Source organism: Haliotis rufescens, unplaced genomic scaffold (assembly GCF_023055435.1).
Source record: "Haliotis rufescens isolate VD_foot unplaced genomic scaffold, xgHalRufe1.0.p SCAF_46, whole genome shotgun sequence".
NCBI lineage: Eukaryota > Metazoa > Mollusca > Gastropoda > Lepetellida > Haliotidae > Haliotis > Haliotis rufescens.
Window position 1 is genome coordinate 648610 of NW_025964179.1, and position 14622 is coordinate 663231.

A 14622-nucleotide genomic window follows, 5' to 3' on the forward strand; every position below is an offset into this window, starting at 1 on the left:
GATTCTGAGCTGCATGAAGCGAACGTAAAATATGAACTGCGTTTCGTCAACTGTCCTTATTGTCGTATTACCTGACGTCCCGTATTTCGGCCCACGCGTAATAACGCTCAAGGGCCTAAAACGGAAGTAATTCCGTATTTAGACCCATGTATTTACATTATGGTATATATTCTGACGTGATCTTCCTTAAATGAATTATTTACATACTTTGAAAGTTAATACTTTGCGATGCTCTACAAGAGGCAAATCTTAATGTGTAGTAAGTACAAGTTCAAGGTTTTCATTCTATGAAGATATTTCCGGTTCAAAGTTAAAATTCAAGTTTATATTTTCTCAGTTAAAACAACTTAAAAGTTTATAATTTTTATTCAACGCAAGGCGTTCCCTATTTGGGTAAGAAAGCGTAAACGCTTCCGAAATTAAGCCCTGGGCTTAGTTTCGGATAACATATTTAAATGAGAAAGGCTATTTTCCGTTGTTAGGCCCCGGCTTAAAGACAGGAAGCCCTTATGCTGACGGCATGAATGTTTGCTTTAGGCCTGCAATATTTCAGCTGGTTTACGGCGGCCTGTGAATAATTAAATATAGACCTGAGACACCAGTGACTGAAACCATGAACGGCGACCAAAGCCATCTTCGCAGACTGAAACACAGTCAGCAAAATCACTGAGCCGACTACCCGATCCATATTAGTCGACTGTATCATTATTTATAAAAAAAAATGAATACATTTATATTGCCATTTGTCTTAACTTGTGCACTGACTCTTCAATGAGTGAGTGAGTATGGTTTTACGCCGCCTTCAGCACTATTCCAGCAATAACACGGCGGGGGACACCCGAAATGGGTTTCACCCATTGTACCCATGTGGGGAATCGAACCCATATCTTCGTTTTAACCACAAGGCTACCCTACCACCCCTAAGGTGTCGTAAGGACTGGTAGAAAACTGTCATTTTTGAAGGTTTGCTACATGTTATCATTATTTGGACTAGTGGACTACAAATGTTTGTTTCTACCGCTGGACATACACAAAATTTACGTTTGTTCAAGGCAGGGGTTTATTTATTTATTTCACTGCGTCTGTTGATCTGACGTTTGTTCAAGGCAGGGGTTTATTTATTTCACTGCGTCTGTTGATCTGACGTTTGTTCAAGGCAGGGATTTATTTATTTCATTGCGTCTGTTGATCTGACGTTTGTTCAAGGCAGGGGTTTATTTATTTCACACACATGCACACGCACACGCACACGCACACACACACACACACACAGGCACACACGCGCGCGCGCACACACACACACACACACACACACACACACACACACACACACACACACACACACACGCACACACACACACACGCACACACACACAGACACACACACCCAGGCATGCAAGTACAAAATAAATATGAACTGCAGTAGTGCTTAGTCAACACTCAAAGAGGACTTCTCCATGGTTTTGTTGGTTTAAATGTAATTTGATTTAAAACTTTATTTTTTTTAAACAAATCGAATAATACACAACTGCTGCTGGATATCTTAGATCTTTTATCTTTGAAAATCAATAAATTTGTATTTTCGGCACAAATGTACAACATTTAATTTGATTGCAGATGAATGTCCTTCCCTAGTCTTTATTGAAAAAATTTAATTTAACTCAAAGTTACCCAGCCACAGATAACGTTTAACAAACTGTTGCAGGAGTGAGTGGTGGTTAAAAAGACATAATCAACTTTAACGACAGTTCTTTATTCTTTCAATTTTCAATTACAACAAAACAAACTCGGTATACTTTCTTTGCCATTCAGTTGGTTAGTTTGTTTGTTGTTTAACGCCGCACTCAGCAATATTCCAGCTATATGACGGCGGTCTGTAAATAATCGAGTCTGGGCCAGACAATCCAGTGATTGATATCATGAGCATCGATCCACGGGTATTTTGCCATTCAGAATACATGTTCTCTGTGCGACAAGTGGAACAGAGCTCTGATTGTGCAGCTGTTTGATGGAGCAAATGTATGCTTTGTGGTGCTGTGATGCATATAAACTGTTCAAGGTATGTGTTACGAAAAGAATAAAGATATAAGCATACAAACTGTATAGGTTTATATTTATAATGTCGCAATTTTCGATTTGTGTCCCTTTTGCTGTTTTGGTGTGTCCCTTTTGCTGTTTGGGTGTGTCCTTTTTGTCGTTTGGGTGTGTCCCTTTTGTCGTTTTGGTGTTTCCCTTTTGTCGTTTTGCTATGTCCCTTTTGTCGTTTGGGTGTGTCCCTTTTGTCGTTTTGCTATGTCCCTTTTGTCGTTTTGCTATGTCCCTTTTGTCGTTTGGGTGTGTCCCTTTTGTCGTTTGGGTTAGTCCCTGGGTGTGTCCCTTTTGTCGTTTGGGTGTGTCCCTTTTGTCGTTTGGGTATGTCCCTTTTGTCGTTTGGGTGTGTCCCTTTTGTCGTTTGGGTATGTCCCTTTTGTCGTTTTTGTATGTCCCTTGTGTCGTTTGGGTGTGTCCCTTTTGCCGTTTGGGTGTGTCCCTTTTGTCGTTTGGGTATGTCCCTTTTGTCGTTTTTGTATGTCCCTTTTGCCGTTTGGGTGTGTCCCTTTTGTCGTTTGGGTATGTCCCTTTTGTCGTTTGGGTATGTCCCTTTTGTCGTTTGGGTATGTCCCTTTTGTCGTTTGGGTGTGTCCCTTTTGTCGTTTGGGTTAGTACCTGGGTGTGTCCCTTTTGTCGTTTGGGTTAGTCCCTGGGTGTGTCCCTTTTGTCGTTTGGGTGTGTCCCTTTTGTCGTTTGGGTATGTCCCTTTTGTCGTTTGGGTGTGTCCCTTTTGTCGTTTGGGTATGTCCCTTTTGTCGTTTTTGTATGTCCCTTGTGTCGTTTGGGTGTGTCCCTTTTGCCGTTTGGGTGTGTCCCTTTTGTCGTTTGGGTATGTCCCTTTTGTCGTTTTTGTATGTCCCTTTTGCCGTTTGGGTGTGTCCCTTTTGTCGTTTGGGTATGTCCCTTTTGTCGTTTGGGTATGTCCCTTTTGTCGTTTGGGTATGTCCCTTTTGTCGTTTGGGTGTGTCCCTTTTGTCGTTTGGGTTAGTACCTGGGTGTGTCCCTTTTGTCGTTTGGGTGTGTCCCTTTTGTCGTTTGGGTATGTCCCTTTTGTCGTTTTTGTATGTCCCTTTTGTCGTTTGGGTATGTCCCTTTTGCCGTTTGAGTGTGTCCCTTTTGTCGTTTGGGTATGTCCCTTTTGTCGTTTTTGTATGTCCCTTTTGTCGTTTGGGTGTGTCCCTTTTGTCGTTTGGGTGTGTCCCTTTTGTCGTTTGAGTGTGTCCCTTTTGTCGTTTGGGTATGTCCCTTTTGTCGTTTTTGTATGTCCCTTTTGTCGTTTGGGTGTGTCCCTTTTGTCGTTTGGGTGTGTCCCTTTTGTCGTTTGGGTATGTCCCTTTTGTCGTTTGGGTGTGTCCCTTTTGTCGTTTGGGTATGTCCCTTTTGTCGTTTGAGTGTGTCCCTTTTGTCGTTTTGGTGTGTCTCTCCTGACTTTTTATCCGGCCGTTTACATCAATGTGTGATGTTGGTGCTACAGGCAAGTCTAGTAAGGTTGTTTCTCTTATTCACATTATGTTGAATTATGACTATTATACAGCAAAATATATAAATTTATCTTCGAGCACAGGAAATCTCAGCTGTAGGCCTACACAAACAAAAATAGTTTTTAATGAACATGTATTCTGCTATGCCGAACATTATATGTTACTGATGTCGACACGGTTTGAAATGTTTCTATTGAAAATAACTTGCATTAAAAAGGCAGTTTACTGTTCAAATTGATCCTGTCGTTAAAATCGTAACAAGGATCACGTTAACTGCTCAAATTAAGCGCCATTTCATTCTTTTTGACAGGTGCGTCGATAAAGAGGTCACGAGAGGTCATTCCATGACGTCATCCTCCCAGCATTCTTTGGAAACATGGCGACTGTGTTGAAGATGATGATGTGATACAGTACTTTGAGGATGATTTGACCAATTGTTCTGCTCCGGGACGATTTACAAACACACGTGACAGTTGTCAGAGGTATTTCTCGAATTGCCTGGTATAATTCAGTTCGGATATTACCCAGACGGCTCTGTATTTTACCATCGGCATTCCGTCCCGCAAAATGATCAATGAATCAGAGAGATCCAGTTGGTCGCCAACACGAAACGAATAATTTATTCTCACTTTGATAGTTGTCATAATAGTTAAGAAGGGATTTACGAACATTCTCTTGTATCCCTAGTTATTCCAGAAAGGAGATAAAAATGGCTGCAGACGAAACAATCAAAGTTGTTTGCCGAGTACGACCCTTGAACTCGGCAGAGGAGAAGGCTGGGAGCAAATTCGTCTTGAAATTTCCAACAGACGACTCCATAGCTGTATCCGTGAGTACATCTATCAGTGAATATATGTTGTGTACTAAATACATTAGGATAACTGTCACTCACCAAAGACAATCCTTGGACAGTTTATTCTGTACTGTGACGTAATGCTCACAACACTGATGTTAATGCATATATGTTTATCATAATAAATACACCTCCAGGTGACTTCACAATTCTTCATCATTTTTATGCATAATGAGAAGAGATTTGTACCGGTTATATATTTTACTGGTTTGTCTTCACTTAGTGCAGTGACTCTGTGTTGTACACAAGATGAATGTGTATAAAGTCTGTAGATTGATTATGGTATTGATTTGCCAAGGAAATTGCAAATGGCAGCCCAACTGGTTGCACGCAGTCTGTTGCAGATCAATAATAAACAATTGTTGATAAAATGGCAGGATGGATAGAATTCAAGTGTATCTGTACTTGAATAGCATGGATGTTTAAACACAAAATGGTCTGACCTTTGCTTATGTTCTTCTCACCATAGACGCTAGATATAAACCCGGATATATAGATACAGCTTATGTATTCACATGGTGGAATAGCATGGTTGTTTTTCAGATGCAATTTGCTCATTGTTTATCATACATTTAACTTCAGAACACATAGATAAATTTCCATCATGGTAATCATTGTAATGCATGATTCTGCTGCAATGTCATGTGTTATGTGAACCTGTGATGTGCTGACAGTTTGACCACAATACTGACACTAGAAATTGGCACTAGTCCTGTAGTCCTTGCCAAACAGCCCCACATTAAGGTATTGTAAGAACTTGTAGACATTTGCCATTTTTAAGGGTCTTGCTGTATGTTATGAGAACTAGTGGACTAAAAATATTAGTTTCTACTGCTGCACTCCATGCTGCCAGTTTATCAATATTATGTTTATTATCTCTTTATAATCATGATAATGAAATAGTATTTTCTGTAAGCATTACTTTCCAATTAGTTTCTTTTGACATTAAAACTAGATTTTGTGACGACCCTGCTGACATTTTCATCATGTGAAATCAAAATGCGCCTGTCATATTTTCCATTAGTGAGTATTATGGTAAGCTTAAATGAATGATCTAATCAGTTTAGTAATCATGGTAATAGTATTATGACCTAATACTCTTTCACAGTTTCATGCTTAGGATCTGGCATAGCTCAAACCAAGTGATCTACCAGACAGACTGTCACATTATGTAATTTTACACACATGATCCCACACATCCCTTCCACACATGCCCTGGCAAGGTTTGTTGTAATAATTAATACACTTATTGTACAATGTTAGTTGTTTGCCTCAACTGCTGTAAGCGTTGCAGCAGAGGAGGAAATGTGCTGTGGGACCACGTGTGTCTGGCCTTGACTTACCGCTGAGAACCTGCTGGAAATGTCAGGAATTCACCACAGATGCACACATAGCTTTTATCTCAGCTCAACGGCAAGAGCTTCAAGTCAAAATGGGTTTGTGAAGATTGAAAGAATTGCAAGAGAGATTTCTGCTTTTTAAAAAAAGTACTGTCGGTTTGGGCCATGTTAAGAATAAGAGTCTATATATAGTTCCCGTGTCACAGGGACTTCATGTTTTTCCTCGTTCATTCATAGAGAGCAGGTGTTTGATCTCTGTGAGATGTAGTAACATTAAAAAGCAATGGTCTCATATTCATATTTGGCTAAGTTTACGTGGTTGAGGCACACTGTATCTAACATGGCGGTAGTGCACATTATGGTCTAAGACCATCTTCTGTGTATCTATTTTTTTATCTAGTGGGTAAGACTAGCCTTCATTGCAACCCTAATATAATTTTTTAGAGACCTGGTGAACAGTTAATATAGTTGCCAATCTTAAATCCATCCTAATGCTTTTGTTGGTTTTATTACTATCTGTTAAACTTGTTGTTGTAGAAGCTTTGGTAAATATGCACCTTAAACACCCACAGGCTACTCTTCTTCAATAGAATATGAAGTAATGTTGACAGAAGGTGCAGTTGTCTAATACCTCTGATATACAATGACAATCCCAGTTGCTCATGTAGGTATGTACATCTATGTTGAGAGGGTGTGAGCAGTTGAATGTTCTTTTCTAGCATAAACTAGGTCACTCGCTTCTGTGGCTTTATGATGGAAATGAGATGACATGTTTTCATGTTTGTGGGAAGAGCAATGGAAAGAGATAACTGAAAATGTAGGAATGTTTCCTCCACATCTGCTTGATTATTATGACGTTTTGCAAATTTGTTAAGCTTGTATTGATTTGAAATTTCAGTATCAATACACTGACTGAAAAATAAAGCGATCATTTGATTAATGATAGGGGCGATACTAGTGGTGGGATGATACATCGATGCATCGGCGGATCTCAATTTTTTACTTCTCGATACAAGTATCGGTCACAGTTACACACTGAGTTAAAGATGTCGATTCTGACCTTAAATGTTTGATTTACTGAATGTTCCACTAAACACTAATCAGTAGTGAAATCTAAAAGTGAAAACATAAATATTTTCATTTGTTGTGCCATACATACTGCCAACTGTAAATCATCAGTGTGCTAGGTATTTGGCCATCCTGTCTATGAAAAAGATGGCTTACGCACCACAGATAAGAGCACATGCAAGTATCGTGGTACATATCAGTTCGTGAGTAAGGTATCGTGATACGTACTGGATCGCACAGTTGGTGTATCGTGCCAACACTAGGTGATACAGTACTGGGGTATATTTCAAACTCTCTTTGGGCTTTCATTAATCCTGGTAATTGTCATGTTTTATCTTCTATGTTTGTCATAATCCTAAGACAGAGGTAAAAAACAAATTAGTTGGTCAACTGTATGAGTATATTTGAGGTGTAATATTCGTATTATTTATTTTCCAAGTTTGTGTATTTTAATGTTGTGGAAAACACATTGTAGCTATTATTGATCTGTCAATAACACCCTTGTTGTTTGACAGGGTTTGAAATTGACAAAGGTATGCTAGTACAGACTAGACAAAGTGAGGCAGGACCACTACCACCTTTTCCATTAGGGAGATGGCGTCTCTGTAGCTGTTTGTTCTTGCTGACTAGTGAAAAAACAAATTAATTTCTAACCCTGTTTGATAGTGTGAGTGATGCTGTAAACAATGCATGAAAACATAGTTGGATGAACATGATAAATATTTTGCTGAAGGGGAGATGAGAATTTAATGTGAAATAAAACTTATGGATTTTATTTCACCAATTACTCCAATGACCTCTGAGCCCATGTCAAGGTAAGAGCAGCTGCACACTATTGCATCATTTCAGTATCTGTAGTGTCATGATTTTAGGTCATGATCGTTGTCTGTGATCATATCCAGAGCACGGTTATCATTAAGGAAAGGTTTGTGTATCTCGTGAGTCTATTATCCAGGGACTGCCTCTGTGATCTGGTGGTAGAGCGTCCCACCGAGGTGCGGAAGGTTCAGGGTTCGATCCCTGGCCGCGTCATACCAAAATACGTTAAAAGATGGTACTTGTTGTTACCCTGTCTAGCGCGCGGCATTAAGGGGCTAAAACAAGGACTGGTCGGCTCGGAGTCAGTATACTGTGTCTGAGTGGGGTATTCATGTTAAACTGCAGCATGGTATCTCAGTGGCCTAGCATTATAAATCGGTATCAGTCCGGACTAGTACAAGCAGCCATACACACACACACACACACACACACACATACATGTGCATGCACATCGCTATATAAGTGCAATAATCTTGAACGCAATGTTAAAACCCAATTTCACCTATTATCCAGGGTATGTCAGCATTCACTGGCATAGATGCCAACATGTTCATGTACATGTACCATATATTTAAGAAATAAACGACCAGTGGGAGTTGTTGTCGTACACTGCAGGGAAAATAAACCATGAGGGGCACAGCCATCACGTTTATCTGCATTACCCGGCTACACCTATGGGCAACAACTTGCTAGACACTCCCCTCTCAAAAATAGCATTGTCCAAAAAACGTCATTAAGTTACGAGCACATGTTTGAATCTCCAGAAATGACGTCATGATATAACAATGTTTTATTGTGAAATAAACCATGCTTTGTTCCTCATTGTTCTTGGTGATTTATCGCGTAGCTATCTTACATACAGAGTGATATGACGAGAAAGATTTTATCTGGGATAGGAAATATTAAACTTACTGATCATCATGATCATGCTGATAGTGCATAGCGGATTGAAACGTAATCACTGGCTATATTGTTATAATATATGCTCATTTTGGTTTTGCATGTTGACAGTATATATTATGTGAGTTTTTTTATTATAATTAAATCATGATTATTAATAATTTATTTGTGTCTAATGTTACTTGTATATACTTGTATGTTTAACTCCTTATATTTTGTTAATAATAATTAAATTATTCTTTTTGTCAGCCTGAAAGCATTAACATTAGTTAGTATGTTTGTTCTATTCCTACATGTCTAATAATAGTAACTATTTAAGACTTTGTAAGTTACATGACCTTTACCATTGGTAGTGACAAAATATCAACATTTTTGTGTGGAATATTATTCAAGTACAACTTCAACAGGCAACAACAAATTATTAAACCTTGGAAAATAGTATGAAAATTACATGATCTGTTAGCATGGTTAAGCATGTTCAATATTAATCACAATTTTTGTGTGTGAAGATGTCAAATTTATGACAACATAATAACATTTTTATGTATAAATTCTATAAACATATGAGCAACTATCAGAATAACTGAATGTTCTTGTGACCACAAAGTCCCTGCAATCAAGTAAATATGTCCTGCATGGATACGGACACGTAGGTGATTCTTTTCTATAACCTCCAGTAGAAACGTACTTGACTGAAAACACACAAGATGTCATGACACTGGATTTGAGGTCAGCTGGTCACGGTCAGTAAACAGGGTGTATACATCACCATCACTCAATATGCTTCTGAATGGGGTCACTGCCCGGGGTATTGATGACCAATTTAGGTTACAGACATTCTTTGTGTGAAGTTATTTGGTTCTTGGAGACTCCCTGAGTCCCAGTCACCCTTCATTACAGCTACAGAAACTAAGAATTTTAGTCCACTAGTCATGATAATGACAGATAGAAAACCCCTTAAAATTGGCAATTTTCTACTTATCCTTGTGATACCTTAACTGTTGGGTAGTTTGACAAGGACTATAGGACTACTACCAATTTCTACTGCTGCATTTGTTTTGTTGTGTGTAGATTGGGAAAAGAACTGTCAACCGGCTGGTTGTAAGAAGTGAATAGTTGAAAGTCACAAGACAAGGATTCAGATTGGTTGAAATGCCAGGAAATTGACAATTTGTTAACCAAACCGTCCCAAATACTCTTTTTATCATTCATAATGATATAGAATAATGTCCTATAAGAAACTGATAAAATCATGAAAATGTCTGGTTGCAAAACCACATCAAATTTGCAGTAAACATCATATCTAGGTCCTCTGTTTCAGACATATCAGTTGTGAGTGTTTTTAAATAAATAGAAGTTTGCAGTATTATTGATATACGACGATTTGGAATACTAATGAAGATGTTATACAATACGTTGGGGATAATGTTTCAAAATCATTCATATTTAAATCTTGTTGGCAAAGTTTACATAAGTGACAGGTTGTATTGAAATTATAAAACTCAGAAATTATAAGTTTGATTACGGTGACCGAAAAAGTAAAACTTCATTACCAGCTTCCTGTATACAATGTGTCTATTACGCATGTTACATGATCATAATACATCCAACAAAATGGCAGACAATTATGAAGTTGTCAAAATGTGCGGAAGTCCGACCTATGGGTTCTTATTTATTCAGGTTCATTAGAAAATATATAGTTGTACATATTGCAACACATGAACAGCTAATGGCTAACTTGCAATACAAACTCAGGCCAATAGTCATCACTTTAAAGAATGCATGTTTAATGCTGCTGAGATTGGATAGTTATCATTGTTAATGAGAATGAAAATGCATTGTTAACCCGAATATATTATTGTTATTCTTCATTAATAGTTCTAGGTGTGAAATATGACTGTTGTCAGTGCGGTATTGACAGGGTTAAACATGAGATCACATTGTACAACATTTAATTTCACAGTAAATAGAATGTGTTACATTGTGATGACATTCAGGATACAGTATAGTGTTTACTGACCCCACTCCGCCCACCCTTGTGTACTGGAAGTGTACTCACTGTAGGTGTGCAGTGTATGGGTTGGGTAGAGGCTGTCTATGGGGACAATACACAGGTATGTCTGAATAACTTCTTCCCACTGAGCTGTGTCCTCCATTCATAGACACCATCCCACAGTAAGGGTCATCTCCATGGTCTGGCGACTATTTCCAGTCTAGGTATGAATGTTGTAGTTGGAAATTGCGACGTTGTTTCTGTGTATTTAGGGTGAATATACTGCTCAAAACAAATTAAACAATGGCATGCCATGTTTGTTTGTTTATTTTCTTTCTTTTTTTCTTTTATTGTTTTTAGAAAGACGCACCTGTTACATAAACGGGCTTCCGCCCAGGGTAGCAGAAAGCCCATGACATAAAGCACAACTTATCAGTACATCTTACTTTGTTTTTTTTTTACAGAAAATAACATACTTCTCACTCACACATTCACTCTTGTTTATATATCATATTGCAGTTTAGGAAAGTACATGGTCTCAAACATTAAAATCTTAAGTACAAAACTAAAATTAAATTGAAAGCTGCTCCTCATTTTCGAAAAGTTGATGATACAGCATCCAAGCACCATAGAATTTCTGCTGATTACCTGTCTTGAAAGCAATATCTTTTTCAATGTTGTATCGTGAAAAAGCTTCCTTTTGTTTGTTTGTTTATTGTTTAACGCCACACATGAACAAGACTTTTCAAGACACTGTGTCATTACTAAACTCAAATCTACTAAATAAGTTTTGTTTGGATTTCTTTTCAATCCCTTTGTTGGTGGAATATAGACTTGTCGAGTTTTCATGTACAATATCAAGTATGGTATCACAACCTCAAGAAATGTGTTGTATCATGACTAAGTCTATCATTACAGCCCTAATGTGTATACTTTAGTAATGGATACGTAGAGAGCTTGTGACCTATAATGCTCTGTTCACATTGTGACTACCTTTAGGATATTTACAAGTAAGTGGGGCGGTCGGGTAGCCTAGTGGTTAAAACGTTCGCTCGTCACTCCGAAGACCCAGGTTCGATTCCGGACATGTGTCCAATGTGTGAAGCCCATTTCTGGTGTCCTCCGCCGTGATATTGCTGGAATATTGCTAAAAGCGGCATAAAACCATACTCACTCACAATTACAAGTAAGGGCAAATCCATTTGTAACTGGGCATGCATTGTTTTTTGTAGTCAAACACAGAAAGTCATAATGATGGTAATGATGATGATAATAATGAACTAAACACATATATGTCATATATACATGATATAGCTCTGGAATCCAGCCATATGGTAATAAATAATGATGATAATATATATGGGGGCTAAAATTCAGCTAGAATTAACTACTCGAAAGTGCTGTAGGACACTATATGACACTGGACATTATGAGAGAGGGTCTATATGATATGCGTCAGTTGAACAAATGAGTCTTAGTTGTGATTGGGAGGTGGTCAGTTCTTGAATTCTGAAGTATGGTGGTATTGCATGCTTAGTGTGTTATCAACAAGTGGTGATACTCTTTTTGTACTCGATGGTTCCTAGTTCTAATGAATAACACAAATATGTCTCAGCTGCAGGTTTTTCAGGGATGATTGCTAGATTTCAACTCAGTGTTGACATGGGCAGATTGATATAGATGATGTCACATGAAGGCTGTAATCTGTTAAGTCATCAATGATATGTCTTAAGGGGATAACAACGGAGCATGTCAAGCAAGAAATTATAAGTGGATGCCTGCAGCTTTATATAAGCAGCTTTGTGATAGGAGTTTAATGTGGACAGATAAGAACAGTTTCTTTATCTAGTGATTCAGATAAATTTACTGTTATGATATCGACTTAACATAAAATACCAACCAACTCTTTACTGGAATCAGCTTCAGACTAATCATGCTAATTGTTGCAAAATGCTTACAGTTAAATGAACAAAAAACAAAATGGAGTTTACATGCAAGTCATATGTAAATTTTGCCTAGTCTTTTAATAGTTGAATGAGATGGACAGTTTTATTTTGTGAATAATCTTTCATATGATCATGACAATGAAAGGCTGTTGTCCATGTACAGCGATAGATAGTCCTGTAGTCCTTGCCAAACTGCCCAATAGTTAGGGTATCATATTAAGGACTAGTAGAAATGTCCCATTCAGGGTTTTGCTGTATGTTATCATTATAAGGACTAGTGGACTAAACATGTTACTTTCTGTCTGTATATATAACTTGGAATAATTTGTTGAATTGATAAATTGTCAAATAATTTGCTTAAACAGTTATAAGATTTGTTAAGTCTGTCCTATGATAAATATATGTGTTAAGTTTTTATGTTAATTGACAGTGAAGTGTGGTACATATATTAGTCGATAAGATTGATAAGACTAGGCGAATGATGATAAGTGTGGGATAACGCCTGTAATCTGATTAATATTAAAGTATATTTATGGATGGAACAAATGCATACCAGTTACGTACACATACTTATTATACATCACATTTACAGCCGTGTGTGCACAGCATCGCCTTGTCAGCCCCCATTTTTTGCCCATCAGCAACCTAGAAAGTTTCCTCACCTGGCCGCATTTTATCTGGGCCAGCTTGTTGTGATTGGCTTGAGTTGGAAGCCAGAGATAGATGAGACATGTAACCTCCACTGTGGGCGGACTGTGCAATACATACATCTGCGGTTCAGGGGATTTCTGATGTGATCTGGTGAAGCATTATATCCATGTTGTCTCACCATGCTCACTTGGGGATATGTTTGAATCACAGAATCACCCTGATTATGATTCTTGGTTTGTCAGGACCATAATTGTGCTGGAAGATTTTGCCAACGTGGTAAATCCACTTGGGCCTCATCACTTGGATATGTTTGAATCACAGAATCACCCTGATTATGATTCTTGGTTTGTCAGGACCATAATTGTGCTGGAAGATTTTGCCAACGTGGTAAATCCACTTGGGCCTCATCACTTGGGGCTTCTCTCCAGCATTCAGCTGACATGCTGTGAAGTTTGCATGATTAAACCAAATCACGCGCTGATGTATGGGTATTTTCCTGTTGGAGTTTTCAGGGTTAAGATTACAGGGTGGTGGAGAAGCCTCGTGGTTAGTGTGTTTGCTTCTTACGACAGACCTGGGTTTCATTCTCCACATCGGTAAGCAAACCTCAAGGACTGATATTAATCTGGTTAACATTGGAAGGCATTCCCAGTTGTGTCGCCCAGATTAACACATTTGTGAAATAACACATTATAGTTACATTGTGATATTCCTTTGATCATATGTAGACATTCCCAGGAGGAATCACCTTGAAAACAGGGGCTGGACTTACAGAGTCCAGACTAAGAATCATTCTCTGTATTTGCTTTTGGATTGACTCCGTGGTCTAGTTGTAGAGCATGCGCCCGGAGAGTGGAAGGTTGTGGGTTCGGTCCCGGCTGTGTCATACCAAAAGGCGTTAAAAGATGGAACTTGTTGTTTCCCTGCCTGGTGCTTGGCATTAAGAAGATAAAACAAGGACTGGTTGGGTCGGAGTCAGTATACTGTGTCTGAGTGGGGTAGTCGTGTTAAGCCTCATTTCACCTCACCTGCATGTGCTTTAGTCAGCCATGTTCCATTTTTGTTAGCCACAGACTTACTACTAGCTAGCATTCATTTCTAACATTGATCGTGTGAGATGATCAGATATATACATGAACCTAGTAAATATGACTTTACTCTCGAATCTCAAGACTTCTGGATATGTATATAATTAACATGACTCAGAACAAACTTATCAACTTTGGCATCTTACTCATGTATGTTTATTGTATATTTATTGTATATTACAGTATGATATACATGAATAATATCCGACTCGACTGCATGTAGGACATGATTGATGATTGGGTAAAAACTTGCCATCCAAGATGTTAGCTGTTGGCTTATACAGCCCTGCATGTTGTTGATCCTGTTATGGGGGTTACACCATGAATGGCACATTGCCAGGTTAAGTGTATTTTGTCACATGGATGAAAGAGGAAGGGCAGCTACATCAACA

General features: G+C 38.4%; 1 protein-coding gene across 5 annotated transcripts in view; it reads left to right on the plus strand.

Annotated features, from left to right (window-relative positions):
• The first annotated feature begins 3926 nt into the window (after window positions 1–3926).
• Window positions 3927–14622, plus strand: part of LOC124141574 (kinesin heavy chain-like) — an 83065-nt gene continuing 72369 nt past the window's right edge. For 4 of the 5 annotated variants that reach the window (XM_048383237.1, XM_046509583.2, XM_046509582.2 and 1 more), the window contains exon 1: window positions 3927–4401. In XM_048383237.1, the coding sequence (XP_048239194.1) occupies window positions 4282–4401 (120 nt within the window). In that variant the 5' untranslated portion in view covers window positions 3927–4281. The remainder of the gene's footprint in view (window positions 4402–14622) is intronic. The other variant, XM_046509585.2, reaches the window with a different exon arrangement.